Below are 14,114 nucleotides of genomic sequence, written 5' to 3' on the forward strand. Positions count from 1 at the left end.
AATTAGATGTGATATATCTTGTTATGTTCCTGGACAGTTTGCTTTGTCTTTTCATCTATCAAACAAGATACAAGATCAATTTCAAAGAAAAATTAACAAATTTCATCCCTTTGCACCGTTTCTCAGTTGCCAATTCATTTGCAGCATCAAATTTCATTACTACATCTAGGAGCTTTTGCAGCATATGGCAACTAAGATTATTAAGTTTTGTCAAGCAGAACTCACAAACCAGACACCTATCTCCATAACAACCTCTTAATTTTGAGCTGGTCCAACATGCTCCGATGCTCACGCTTATCGCCACTATAACAACCTCTTAATTTTGAGCTGGTCCAACATGCTCCGATGCTCACGCTTATCGCCACCAAAATCGTTGAGGCCCCAGGAAGACAGCTCCAACAAGTCACAGTGCTTGGGGTTGGGGGAGGGGGGGGTGTAGACAGCATTTTCAGCCAAGGAAGGATGTGAAGTATTTGTTGAAATAGAAGAATAGCATTCATGCTTTTTCAAGAAACTCAGGGATGTCAAAATGTTTTCTTCCAAATAAGTTAATAACCTTAATGATGCCAAAAGACCATTGAAATTATCATTTGGCAGTATAAAAGATGAGGAGCTATTGGTATTTGTACAATCGGATTATTTTCCATAAAGCTTCACACTATGATACAGTAGTATTACGGTCATCGCAGAAAAGCCTACTACATTTCTACAACACCAAAAGCTTAGCGGGCATCTCCATGCTGTCCCACTCTATAGAAAGCTCAAAGACCGAAAAACCACTGGCTACTGCATTTATACACTTCAGTTTTCGATCCATGTTAAGGTTCCCACAATTAGGTATTTGCTCAGAAGTTCCCAGCACATGGTGCAAGGTATGTTATCTTTTTCCTGAAAATGGAGATGATCAAAGATAAGATCATACTGGCATTAAGAATTGGAAACATAATTGTCTAATAAGAGGAGAATTCGAGTTCAAACCTGTTCATGCCTACATTGGTTACATAGATGAATCCAGCAACATTACTGACATGGGAACAAAAGAAGTATATGATAAGACAAAATGTTATGATATGACAGTTGTTAAAAGAGCCATAAAAGAATAAAGAGAAAATATGCCAAATTTCCAGGCTACATCACTAATGCAACGCCATACTCTTGATTACACAAGAGTTCAATGGCCAGACTCTTGATTTCATACAATTTCACCCCGACACAGGAAGTTCAATGAGATTTGTGTTAAGAGTTCCACATGGTCTACTTATATGGACTTGGGCAATCCTCCCTTCATGAGCTAGCTTTTGAGTTGAGTAAGGCCCAAGATCCATTCTTGACATGGTATCAGAGTTGGGCCCACCCAATTCAGTGTTTCCAATGTTTGGGCCTCAAATTAAAAGTTGCCCACACAGCAGATGTCCAACCCTAGGCTTGAGGTTGGGTGTTAAGAGTTCCACATCGGTGGGTTAAGGGGTACATGGTATACTTATATGGACTTAGGCAATCCTACCCTCATGAGCTAGCTTTTGCGGACACATTTCCCGAACAGTAGAAACTAATTTCCTCTGGGAAACAACTTATGGCTAGATTCAGAAATAACAATCACTGGTATTAGGCTATTCCGAAAAGGTAACTATTTATTTACAACACAACTACGCCTCAGTTGTTGGGTTGTAAATAAATAGTACCTTTTCAGAATAGCGTAATACGAGTCTGATTATTTAGTTATTAGTTTTAATATTAGTCATGTATCACTACTATTGTTGTTTTAATAAAGTTAAGACAGTCATGTATCACATGCTGACTTATTTATCTTGTAATTTTAATTTTAACCATGGGTTTCTTTTACAGCTAGGACTCACAAATTGAGAATAGTACAGTAAAAATGAATTGTACCGAGGATATGGAAACATCATAGCTGGTTCTGTTAGTGAAACTGTGCAAAATCGGCCGGACTTAAACAAATGGTGAAAATCGAAAATACATGCACCCTCGCAAGGCTATTTATCTCTCATGCCTATTTGTGATGATAACATTATTGAATATCTCACCATATAATTAATCACATACACTTGTTGTCGGAGTGGAAACAAAACAAACGGGTGATTAGTAAGTTGGTCATAGATGGTTGATAAATAGTTATGTTACATCAGGGCTCTCATGTTCACAACCACAACCACCCCCTCAAATTTTCCAGTCAGCCACCCTCTTCCACGGGCTACTCTAGTGTCATTCCTTAAGACATCCCTCCTCCTCATTTTCCTCTCTCTCTATAAACATCATCTAAGAAAAGAACCGGCATGTAAAAGAGGAGAGTGGCCAGAAGATGCATGTGGAAGTTTGAAAAAAGGACAAGGAGAACGGCAATGGGTAATGCCGCACAAGTATAAGGGGAGCAGTAGAGATTTTTTGCTAATAGACAGGCAGGGCAAGCTTAGGGTTGAAGAATGCAGCTGAAATGTACAATTTTAAGTTTTGGCGGAATTTGTAACTTTTTTGTTGCATTACATATATATTTTTATTTTTTTCTTGATTGCACTTTCTTTTTTTTCCCTAAAGTCCACCTTTAACTAAGCTGTGCTTAAAGCTCTAATAGACCTGGAGCACTTTTTAAAGCTTTTCGGCTTTGCCAATACTGGTTTAAGCCATTGCAGGGGTTATAATCCAGGACCACCCAAGTATTTGCTGCTACTCTCAATGCGTTAACAAGTTCTGCCTTTCGTTCCCTCCAAAATTGACCATGTTAATGTGTGTGGAACATTGATTATAAGAATTCTCTCCAATTTGTTATGAGAAATGAGAATGGGGAGTAAGCACATACCAGGAATAAATGTAACTTTCCATTAATGCACTGTGACTGAGAAGTTTAACCATATTTCCATATGCACTGCTCTACAAAGTGAGTACATCATTATTCATTGACTTAAAGATTACCCAAAATTGTGGCTCTTAATTCCTGTTTAAGATGTGGCTTCCATGTGCAAGAGTGCAAGGAAAAATCTTCGCTCAATGTGTGAGACCAGATATATTAGTATTGAGCTTCATAATTGAGTTTCATTGATCCTTGAAACCCTAGCTACGTAAGCACCCAATCTGGTGGCTTCCACTAAGGAGAAACATTTTTTATAGAAGAACCTACAATCCACCGAACATTAAGATGGGGATAGGAAAAGGAAGTCAGCCTTACCTGGAAATTATTTCATCTTGTTCTTTGGCATATGAGATGGCAAGAACCAAATGGAGCAAGTCGTGGATGACATTAACAGGAACCAATCTTGTAGGATCTGCTGCAGGCACTGCACCGATAGGTAAAGCTGAGCGTGGAGCCTGTGGTCCACCTCCAATTCGGTAAATGAACAAGTCACTGAAGCTCACCACATTAGAATGTGGTGAGAGGTCATTCGAAGGGCCATAAAAATACTCCTGGGGAAGAAGCAAAGACAAAAGAAAATATTTAGTTTTGCATAACAAGGGTAAGGTGAAAAGTAAGAGTACCGCACTCCCCAAGAGCAAGTGTTCATGTCCCAGTGCATGAACTGTGACCAACTCTCTTTTTTATTGATCTATACAAGAAATCTGTACCCGTATTCTGTAGCCCCTTGCTTTCTGCCGTACTTTTGCATTCCTTGATACAACACCACCGGATTTTTGAAGTTTCACCCTATCCACGTTAGGACGATTCTTCAATACATCTTTTAGAATGCTACAAAATTTTTCCTGCCCAGAGGACAACCACATAATAGAAATATGATCCAACTCTTGCAGTGTATAAAACAGCTCTACAAACAAGCAATATCTGGATACTAGTGCTCGAGGTCAATTATTTATCTGTTTCTATTTTCCTTTTTTTGTTCATTTTCTTTTGGCCCGTGGGTGGTGGGGTGGGGTAATGGCATTACCATCTGAATCTAATTATGACCAGGGAGAAAAATCGTACTGATAGGCAGGGCCGGAGCAAGGAAGGGGCAAGGGGGTCCAACCGAGCCCCCTTCGGCGAAAAATTACATTGCATATATAAGGTTAAAATTATTTGTTATGTATATATAGTAGATGTTGCATTTCCTTAGCTTCTTCGTGTGTTTACTTCTTCATATTTTGAACCCCCTTATTCGAAATCCTGACTCCGCCACCGCTGAGAGGTAGAAGAATCAGAAGCCAAACAACACAAATAGAAGTGTGAAATTATCAAGATAGAATGTTTTATCAACAGCAAAGCTTCTTGTTCAAGTTTAGCACCCTTCATTTCTGTGACAGTTTCTATATGTTAGGGAGATTCTAAACTTGCAGAGGCTTGATTTAATTAAGTACTGATTGTCACAGAGAGGGTACATCACTTACTCCTAGTAACGACATTGATGCATGGTTAAAGATCAGAAGAGAGATGAGATAAACGAAGGTCCAAAGTATGTGTATTTTTCGTCTTAAAAAAAAAAATCCCCAATTCCAAATCCAGTTTCTTGGCACTATAAATCATTTTTTGCTAACCTTCATTCTAGGAGAATGGAGATAAGTTGAAGTAACAAGACTCCAAGGTGAAGTACTTCACAGACAACTGTCCACTGGAGAGTAGAAATTTCAACCAATAAAGAGACCTTCAGGTGTTGACATCGCTCAATACTACAAATAATGGCAAACAGATATCAGCTCAAGGTAAGTTAGTGCTCTCTTCCACAGACTTTCCTGAATATTAGCTTCTGATCTGTTTATTTCCTTGCCTAGTTAGTAACTCTTTCTTCTTTTATGAAAAGTGAACAAGTGTCTTAGATAATTTTAATCCCCTGGTTCGCAGGACTTGGGTTTCCCTTGATATTAATCACACATCATACAAATCAAGTGTCTCCATTAGTCGTTTATCCCAAACACTTAAAAACTCCTCATTGACATTCTCCCTCTGTTGTCATTCAAGAACGTAGTATTGGACAAATCAATAGTACTGGGCGAGAATCACATGGACTTTATTATCTTATCCTCCCTAAATGACTCACAACTTGACCTCCCTATATAACTTGTCCTGTTATTGATTCACTTGATCTATTACATGGACGGTTAGGACATCCTACCCTATTTATCAAAGCTTCAAAAATGGGTACTTGGCTTGTCTCACTTGTCTACTTTAGAGTGCGAGTCGTGTCAACTCGGTAAGCATACTAGTTACCATTTTATTTTATTTTTGGATAAAGTAAACAAATGCCATTAGTAAAGCATCAGCATACTCCTTACCTTTTCCCCCGACGTTATGATAATTGGGAAGACTCTGCTTTCACTTTAGTTCATTTAGATGTTTGGGCTCCTATTTAGGTCAATTCTACCTAGGGATTTCACTACTTTGTCAGTTTCATTGATGATTATTCGAGATGCACTTGGATATTCTTGATGAAAAATCGATCTGAGTTCTCTATTTTTCATATTTTCCATGCAAAAATCCAAAATGAGTTTGGGGTTTCTATCCACAGATTTCGTCGTGATAATGCACCAGAAAATTTATCTTCGATTCTTCACCATTTTCGCGGTTCATGAACTCTCATAGGGTCATTCATTACATCTTGTCCTTATATATGTCAACAAAATGGCGTAGTTGAGAGGAAGAATACGCATCTCATTGAGACTACTCGTCACTGCTTATACAATCTCATGTTTTGTGTGTTTTTCGCAGATGTCATTCTCACATCAAGTATCTTATTAATGTATGTATTCCTTAGCTATCCAGAATCAAGTCCCACACTGTCTTGTTCCCCCACTCACCTTTGTTCTCCCCTCCACCTCGTGAATTTCTTCAGGAGCATATGTTTTGTCCATAATCTTACTTTGGGAACAGATAAGTTAACACCTCGTGCTCTAAGTTGTGTACTTTACTCGAGGGTAGATATTGGTGCTACTCCATACCCTCCTTACCTCCAACGGCGCCTCACATCTGTTGACGTTACCTTCTTTGAAACTCAACCATATTTCACATGTCCAACCGACCACCAAGACATTTCATGGGCGGTCTCAGTTCCATCTTTTGAGAATTATGTCATAATCTCTCGTTTATCTTCTCCCACAACTGCAACATCTATAGCTCCACCACCAACAACTCCACATTTTATAGGGTCACTACTATTGACTCATCACCATTAGCTGCGCTCTTCATCTGGTCTAGACGATTCACGCCCAACACTAGATATTTTGTCTATTGCGGACTTGTCCTCGCAAAGTCCTCCTATTGTCACTGGCAAAATATTCATTCTACTCGTAACCCTAATCCTATATATACTTGTATGAGTCATCACCAGTTTGTCACTAGCTTATCATGCTTTTATATCATCACTATCATCTCCTTCTATTCTTAAGACTACCGGTGAAACTCTTTCTCATCCATATTGGTGACAAGTTATATTCAGGAGATGTCTGCTTTACACTAATGATACTTGTGAGCTTGTTTCTCTACCTCTGAGTAAACCTATTGAGGAGATGTCTGCTTTACACTAATGATACTTGTGAGCTTGTTTCTCTACCTCTGAGTAAACCTACTTTGAATGTCGGTGGGTACATACGGTGAAGGTTGGCCCTGATGGACAAGGCACGGCTAGTTGCCCAAGGTAAAACACAAATTGTCACTAGCTTATCATGCTTTTATATCATCACTATCATCTCCTTCTATTCTTAAGACTACAGGTGAAACTCTTTCTCATCCACATTGGTGACAAGTTATATTGAGGAGATGTTTGCTTTACACTAATGATACTTGTGAGCTTGTTTCTCTACATCTGAGTAAACCTACTTTGAATGTCGGTGGGTACATACAGTGAAGGTTGGCCCTGATGGACAAGGCACGGCTAGTTGTCCAAGGTAAAACACAAATTGTTAGAGAAAATACTCTCAGGGGATATTGTCACAAAGTTCGTGAGGTCAAATGATCAGCTTGCAGATATATTCACCTACTTTGCCGGTCCCAGAACAAGTTATATATATGTAGCAATCTTGGTATATATGATTTGTATACACTAGCTTAAGGGTGAGTGTTAGAATCTAGTAAATATTCTATAATGTCGTAATTATAGTATATGATCAATTGTTTCTTGTAATTACACATTCTTTGATTTTCTTTCAATTGTTATAACATGTAAACTTAGTTATCTGAACCCAATAGCTTGAGAATAATCAAGACTAGTTTCTCTCAATCTCTTCTTCCTTGTTTCATTTCTCAAAACCTCGCTTAACCGGCTCTTCGGTACAATCACCAAGGCGTTAACGCGTGCATCTCATTGCGAGCTTCTTGAGAAGAACCACGCTAAACAATAAATATTCTACCTAATTGTACTTTTGTTCAATTCTGTTGTCTCTATTGTTTGGGTTTATAATTAAATTATTCTTGAACTATATATATGTGTATATATATATATATATATTATCTTTCCTTTCAATTGTGCCTTTTCATTAAGCTAGTGCTTTGCTTGCAGTTTGCACTTGAAACCCCAATTGACTCCAATTCTGTTTGGCTTTGATAACACTAATAAGGGGACCCCAGGTTGGCTTGCAATTAGCTTTCATATAGCTTCCTCATTCATTAACTTGATAATAATACCATCTTCACGTCATGCAGTGAGCCATGTTTATCACCAGTGCCAAACATTTGAGATATGTCTTCCTCTTTCACACTCACACACACCCTACAATTGTAAACAGCTTTCATCGTACAAAGCTTGTCAGTGATTTTGCAAGAAAGTAGTTGGTTTCTGAATATCCCATAAACAGAATACAGGAAGAGCAATAATTATTTCTCGCTCTCTCTCAAACACCCCCCCCCCCCCTACAATTATAAACATCTTCCATGATACAAAGCTTGTCAGAGATTTTGTAATCAGAGAAAGCAATTGGTTTCTGAATACCCCACAAACAGAAGACTAGAAGAGTAAATGACTCAGTAAGACGAAAAGAACCTTTGGAATTCTGACTTTTACTCTACAGCGAACAATAACCAAAATAATACCTGCGATGTGTCAGAATCACCAGGCGAAGCTTTGGCACGATTTCTTCGTCCATCAAGTACAACATGGACATTTATACAGCTTATCATTGGCGTCTAAAATAAAAATAAAAATTCAAACGCCTTTAGTCATTCGGTTTAGTGAGCTCAATTCAATAAAAGTTTACAATTCTGAAACACAAAATGCAGAAACTTTAAAAATTAATATATATGGTTACGGAGAGAGGCCACACCTCATCTGCTGTACAATCAGTTTCAGTGGGACCGTCCAACTCGATTGTGGCTCCATATCACGTAAAAACCTATATATGAAAACTTGAACATGTCAAAAAGAAAAGTAATAGATATTCTCACTAGATGCAAAATCTTGAGCAAGACATCTAGAGGGGCCATTCTTATTCTTATTTTCCACTAGAAAAAAGTTTGAATCACTTTTAACAAACATCGAATTAAGGAAACACTCCAGAGATAAATGCATTTTGCATTTTCTAAGGTACAATAAGCTATTTGATGCACATAATAATTAATGCAACACAACAGTGATGTATAAAAGACTACATCTCTAAAGCTCTCAAACCCCATAAACTGTCTAAACAACTTGCATCTAATCGATTATACCAAAAGAACAAAGACACTTAACTAGCTATAATCCAAAGTTTATGCACAGCACCTTCAAAGCACCACCTGTCTCTCTCTTCTTTACAAAGAGATCACATTTATTTATCCTAAGGAGAGTACAACGACAACAACAACAACCCAGTGAAATCCCACAACGTGGGGTCTGGGGAGGGTAGAGTGTACGCAGACCTTACTCCTACCAAGGTAGGACGACTGTTTCCAAAAGACCCTCGGCTCAATAAAAAAACATAAAAAGAGGTCAGATAAGGCGAGTAGTGTCCCAAATATTGCTAAGATTTTGGAATCCTACTTCTCTTCCAGTTCACAAAATCCTTCTTTTTTCTTGTATTACCTAGGCCATGCCAAACCTAGGGACATATGAAACTACTCAGCTACTCCACAATGAAGAGGTAAATGGTTGGTCGGTTGTGCCTGTTTGTCACGTGTCACGGATCCGTTGCAACAGTTTTCCACTTTTGTGCAGGTTTTATACTTTCAAGATTGCTCTAACACATTCTCCAACCAAAAAGGGATAAACCTGGAGGTGCTTTTTCTTTCCACATTTCTCATCATGAATCAGTTCAGCTCAACCATTCCCTGAGACAATCTAGAATAGGAAGATTTCACTGAAAAACCTACCCTTCTTGTCTACCTCACAACAAATTGTATCAGCACTCGCATTCAGCTTCACGTACACATACAGCCTGCTTAGTAGCTAATGTATCATCTGTAATTCCCAATCATTATACTCCTCTTGAACTTCAAATCACACTTCTGTCCATTACTTGAAAGAACATAGTTTTTTGACATTCTCATCAACTGAAAATCTCAAGAGTTTTGGGTTGTAATCTCTAGAGGTATCTCCCGGCCAAAAATTTGTCTGGATCTTAATTTTCTCACCATCTTCCATCTTGCGTCTGATATGTGCTTGGAGAAGGCTCCCGAATTCCTCGTGCTTTTCCAGGAGGTAACACCAAGTGGAGCATGAATTGTCATTGCACATCATTGGTCTATCTCAATTCCATATCACAGCAACTCCAAACTTCCACAACCTATCTCTTTCGAAGGAGTTACAAAATCTCCATAACCACTTGCCCAAGGACTCAATAATGCATGCATAAGTTTCTGAACCCCGTCCTCCTTTTCCATTACAACAACACATTTTCCCATTTGACAAGATGAAACTTAGAGACGGTGACATCAGATTTGCCCAACTCTGCTCCAACTATGCCATATAACCAACACAATGTTAGAAAATAATCTGAATGCTATTCAAAAAGCTGTTTATTTAGCTAACCCCCAGTTGATAAGTATTCTGTCTACGAAACAAGCTACATCCACTATTAATAAAAGGATATTGGGCCTAACTCAAACCCAAAAGCTGACTCAGAAGGTGAGGATTGTTCAAAACCATATAAGGAGACCAATTACCCATCCCACAACCGATGTGGGACTTCTAACACCCGGCCGACATGCTCAAGCCTAAACATCTTGAGTATGGACAGTATAATTGTGTTGTGTGTGTGGGGTGGGGGCGTGGGGGGGTGGGGGGGACGATGACGTTGGATAAACCAAGAATTAAGATGGATTTGGCTTGATAACATGTTAAGAAATGGACATTGGGCCTAACTCAACCCCCAAAAGCTAGCTCATAAGATGAGGATTGTCTAACACCATATAACGAGACCTATTACCCATCCACAACTAATATGGGACTTCTGAACATACATCAAACATAAGATTTTGCATAGCACTAGCTTATAAAGGTAGTCAAAATAAGCAGCAAGAAATGAGCCAATTGTACAGCTAAGTATCCCAACCAACTACTAGTATTTGTAGCATCAACAACAACAACAAGCCCAGTATAATCCCACCATGTGGGGTCTGGGGAGGGTAGAGTGTACGCAGACCTAACCCCCACCTTGAAAGGTAGGGCGGCTGTTTCCGAAAGACCCTCGGCTCAAGAGAGAGAAGAGAGGAAGACAAGAGAAAAACAAGACAAAAGGTCAGATAGGGCCAAGCATATCGAAGACAATATAATAACACGAATACCAAAAGCGAGAAAGTCATGGTAGAACAGTCCGGAAAGAAAGAAGCATTGAATACTATAGATAAATAAAATAATCAAAGTCCAACGTACCAACAAACATAAGCAACAATCAAATGCATAAACCAAAAGGCAATAAACAAATGAGCAAAACTGCAACTACTATGGTGAAAGGGTAAGCCACCTAGCCTTCTATCCTAATCTGAGTCCTCCACGACCTCCTATCTAAGGTCATGTCCTCGGTAAGCTGAAACTGTGCCATATCCTGTCTAATCACCTCTCCTCAATACTTCTTTGGCCTCCCTTTACCTCTCCTGACACCATTCATAGCCAACCTCTCACACCTTCGCACTGGAGCATCTATGTCTCTCATCTTCACATGCCCAAACCATCTCGCCCCTCACTTCCCGCATCTTGTCCTTCACCGATGCCACTCCCACCTTGTCTCGGATATCTTCATTCCTAATTCTATCCCTCCTAGTGTGTCCACACATCCACGCGCGCATTCGCATTTCCGCGACTTTCATCTTCTCGAATGTGACATTTCGACCGGCCAACACTCCGCTCCGTACAATAAAGTTCTGTCTAACCACCACTTTGTAGAACTTGCCTTTAAGTTTTGGAGGCACTTTCTTATCACACAAAGACCCGGAGCGAGTCTCCATTTCATCCATCTCGCACCAATACGATGTGAAACATCGTCGTCGATATCCCCATCTCCCCGTATACGTACCCAAGATACTTGAAACTTTCTTACTTTTGAATGGCCTGGGAACCAAGCCTCACTTCCTCATCAACCTCACGTACGCCACTGAACCTGTACTCCACGTATTCCGTCTTGGTCCTACTCAATTTAAATCCTTTAGACTCCAACGTCGTCTCCGCCCTCCAGCCTATCGTTAACTCCGCGAGTCTCGTCAATCGTGACTATGTCATCTGCGAACAACATACACCAAGGCACCTCCCTTGTATTTGTCTCAATAATTCATCTATCACCAAGGCGAATAGAAACCGGCAAGAGGCCGATCCCCGACGCAACCCCATCGAACGTGGAAGTGTTGCTCCGAGTCTCCTCCTACCGTCCTTACCCTCGGTCTTAGCTCCATCATACATGTCCTTTATCGCTCTAACGTACACCATGTGCACACCTTAGCCTCCAAGCATCTCCATAGACCTCTCTCGGCACCTTGTCGCAGCCTTTCTGTGTCAATGAATACCACGCGCAAGTCCCTCTTCCGCTCCCTATACCGCTCCACCAATCTCCTTACAATATGAATGGCTTCGTAGTCGAGCGCCCAAGATAAATCCAACTCGGTTCTCTCCGAAACGTACACACCTCTCCTCACCCTCATTTCCACCACCCTTTCCCACACTTTCATAGTGTGACTAGCAGCTCGATACCTCTATAGTTGTTGCGCTTTTCGAATGTCTCCTTTGTTCTTGTACACGGAATCATGTACTCCATCTCCATTCTTCCGCATCTTCGCTGTCTTGAAAATGACATTAAACAATCCAGTCAGCCACTTCAAGCCTACCCTGCCTGCATTCTTCCAAAACAGACGAAGTCTTCACCAAATTTACATGTCTTCCAAAGACCACCTCGAAAATAATAAAACCTCCCTCAAAGATTTCCAAACTATTCTTCTTTCGCTTCAAAAGAAGCTAGAATATCGTATCCACAAATATTATGTGTCGGACTACACAGAGTGGCCCCTGCCAGAGGCCAACTGTTGGAGCATCTAGCTTCTTTTAAGGTTGCACTTAGCAGCAGGTTTTACTTTTGTAGAAATGGATATGAAAACATAAACCATAAACTGCTAACACTGTTTCTTTGCATCTCAATTGTGGTACCAATCTTTGAGCATCCTGGTACCATGGGCTATGACAAGGACCATTCTGGAGTTGATTCTTTGTTGGAACAGGGAAGTCTAAGAAGAGACTCAGAATATTTGGAATACCATGCTGGACCTTATGGAAAGAAAGAAACACAAGGTGTGTGAAGGCAAGGCGAACTCTACACAGAAGACAAAAGCTGATTGTTTACTGCAGAAGTTTTTTGCGCATAAATTGGATCTTATAAAGAGTGCCTGTTTGATTGATTCTGTTAAACTCCTTAAGTAGTTTTTTGCTAGTTTTCGAATAACAGTATGAGCACCAACTTAGTGCTTCCTAACATCAATAAACTTGCCTTTAATCAATAAAAAAAGTTTCTTTGGAGGTTGCAGCGGACTCGAGAGCTCAACCAGAATGTGGTTGCAAAATAATTCTCCCTGCAAGCCAATATTTCCAGAAATTACAATAACTACCAATAGAATGTTTCCTTCTGGCAAACACTTCTTCAGCTCTACACATTAAAAAAAAAAAAAAAAAAAAAAAAAAAAATCCCTACGAAGCCCACTGCTTCTTTAAATCCAGCATCTCTATTTCAATCAACTGACTGATATTTCAGAACACGACCAGTACTCTTAGCAAGGAAGCTTTCTGTACCTTCTCCTGTCCTTTTATAGCAATTTTCTTTATACAAAAGAGATCTCCAAGGAGCCAGTGGTGCATGGTTCGAAACTCGGTGGAATAGGCCCTCCCCTCTACTCTTCTCCACCTAAATACCATGCTTTTGTATGCGGCAGTGTTCGAATCCGTGACATATGCCTAACCCACACATCACATGTTGCAATCTTACCTAGACCAACGCCTGGGGGTGGGGGTATGGGGAGGGGGGAGGCAAAAAATAATCCCTGGAAATGAACGAGTACCAAGAAGGCAAATTGACTGCAATTATGAATAGCTCCCACCTTGTAGACCTATGTTGCTCGGACTCTTCAAAAATGTCAACGGATGTGTGAGATCCTCCAAAAGTAGTGTATTTGTTTTAGGCTCCAACATGGGTGCGGTAGCTTTTTTGGAGAGTCCGAGCAACAAACTACTCCATCTAGCTAGGCTCTTTCTAATCCATGTAAATCTGGAAAGAAATTTTCATATCCTTGTATTTCAGTAAGCAGTTTTGTTGATCAAACATAATCTAAATTGATACTCATGTGCAAAAGATATATTAATGAAACTTGAGGAATCTATTAGATGCATCCAGTACAGATTTCATCAATGCCAACAGTTAAGCAATCATTTTAGGGCACACATTCATTTCATTGCATAGTTGATAAAAATATAATATCATACCGCAAATTTTAGTCTTCGAGGGAAGTTGAGCCAGATTGGCTTACAAATGGTCATTTTGTAGAGTAGTTAGCAATTTGAGGACCAGCTGCTCTCTACTCTTTGTTCTATCTCATTTTATAGGTGCTTAGAAGTGTTATTTTGGTGTTCTTTCATCAGTCGATTGTCATGTCCCATAAAACAGAAAGAAAAAAGAAAGATTTTTTTCTCTGCATGATGTTCAAGAGCTTTCTTTTTTCCAAGCCAAGAGTTGGAGTCACCCAAAGTTGTTTTTGCTGTACAAAGATTGGTATAATTTGTTTGTACCATTATTTCATT

General features: G+C 39.7%; 1 protein-coding gene across 1 annotated transcript; it reads right to left on the minus strand.

Annotated features, from left to right (window-relative positions):
* Positions 1-14,052, minus strand: LOC132068267 (protein CLP1 homolog). The gene is made up of 8 exons (XM_059461807.1): positions 13,418-14,052; positions 8,194-8,262; positions 7,964-8,056; positions 3,577-3,711; positions 3,182-3,417; positions 979-1,023; positions 314-888; positions 1-252 (listed from the first exon to the last, which is right to left on the minus strand). Exons 3-7 carry the CDS (start codon positions 8,048-8,050, stop codon positions 846-848), a joined length of 546 nt encoding a protein of 181 aa, XP_059317790.1. The 5' UTR covers positions 8,051-8,056; positions 8,194-8,262; positions 13,418-14,052; the 3' UTR covers positions 1-252; positions 314-845.
* Positions 14,053-14,114: the final 62 nt, after the last annotated feature.

Source organism: Lycium ferocissimum, chromosome 8, assembly GCF_029784015.1.
Source record: "Lycium ferocissimum isolate CSIRO_LF1 chromosome 8, AGI_CSIRO_Lferr_CH_V1, whole genome shotgun sequence".
NCBI classification, from domain to species: Eukaryota; Viridiplantae; Streptophyta; class Magnoliopsida; order Solanales; family Solanaceae; genus Lycium; species Lycium ferocissimum.

Coding starts and splice junctions, on each gene's coding strand:
- LOC132068267 (XM_059461807.1), bottom strand. CDS start 8,050: ATGATAAGCTGTATAAATGTCCATGTTGTACTTGATGGACGAAGAAAT. Junction 3,712..7,963: donor GTGATTCTGACACATCGCAG/GTATTATTTTGG, acceptor TCCTCTGGGCAG/GAAAAATTTTGTAGCATTCT. Junction 3,418..3,576: donor CAAGGGGCTACAGAATACGG/GTACAGATTTCT, acceptor CTTCTTCCCCAG/GAGTATTTTTATGGCCCTTC.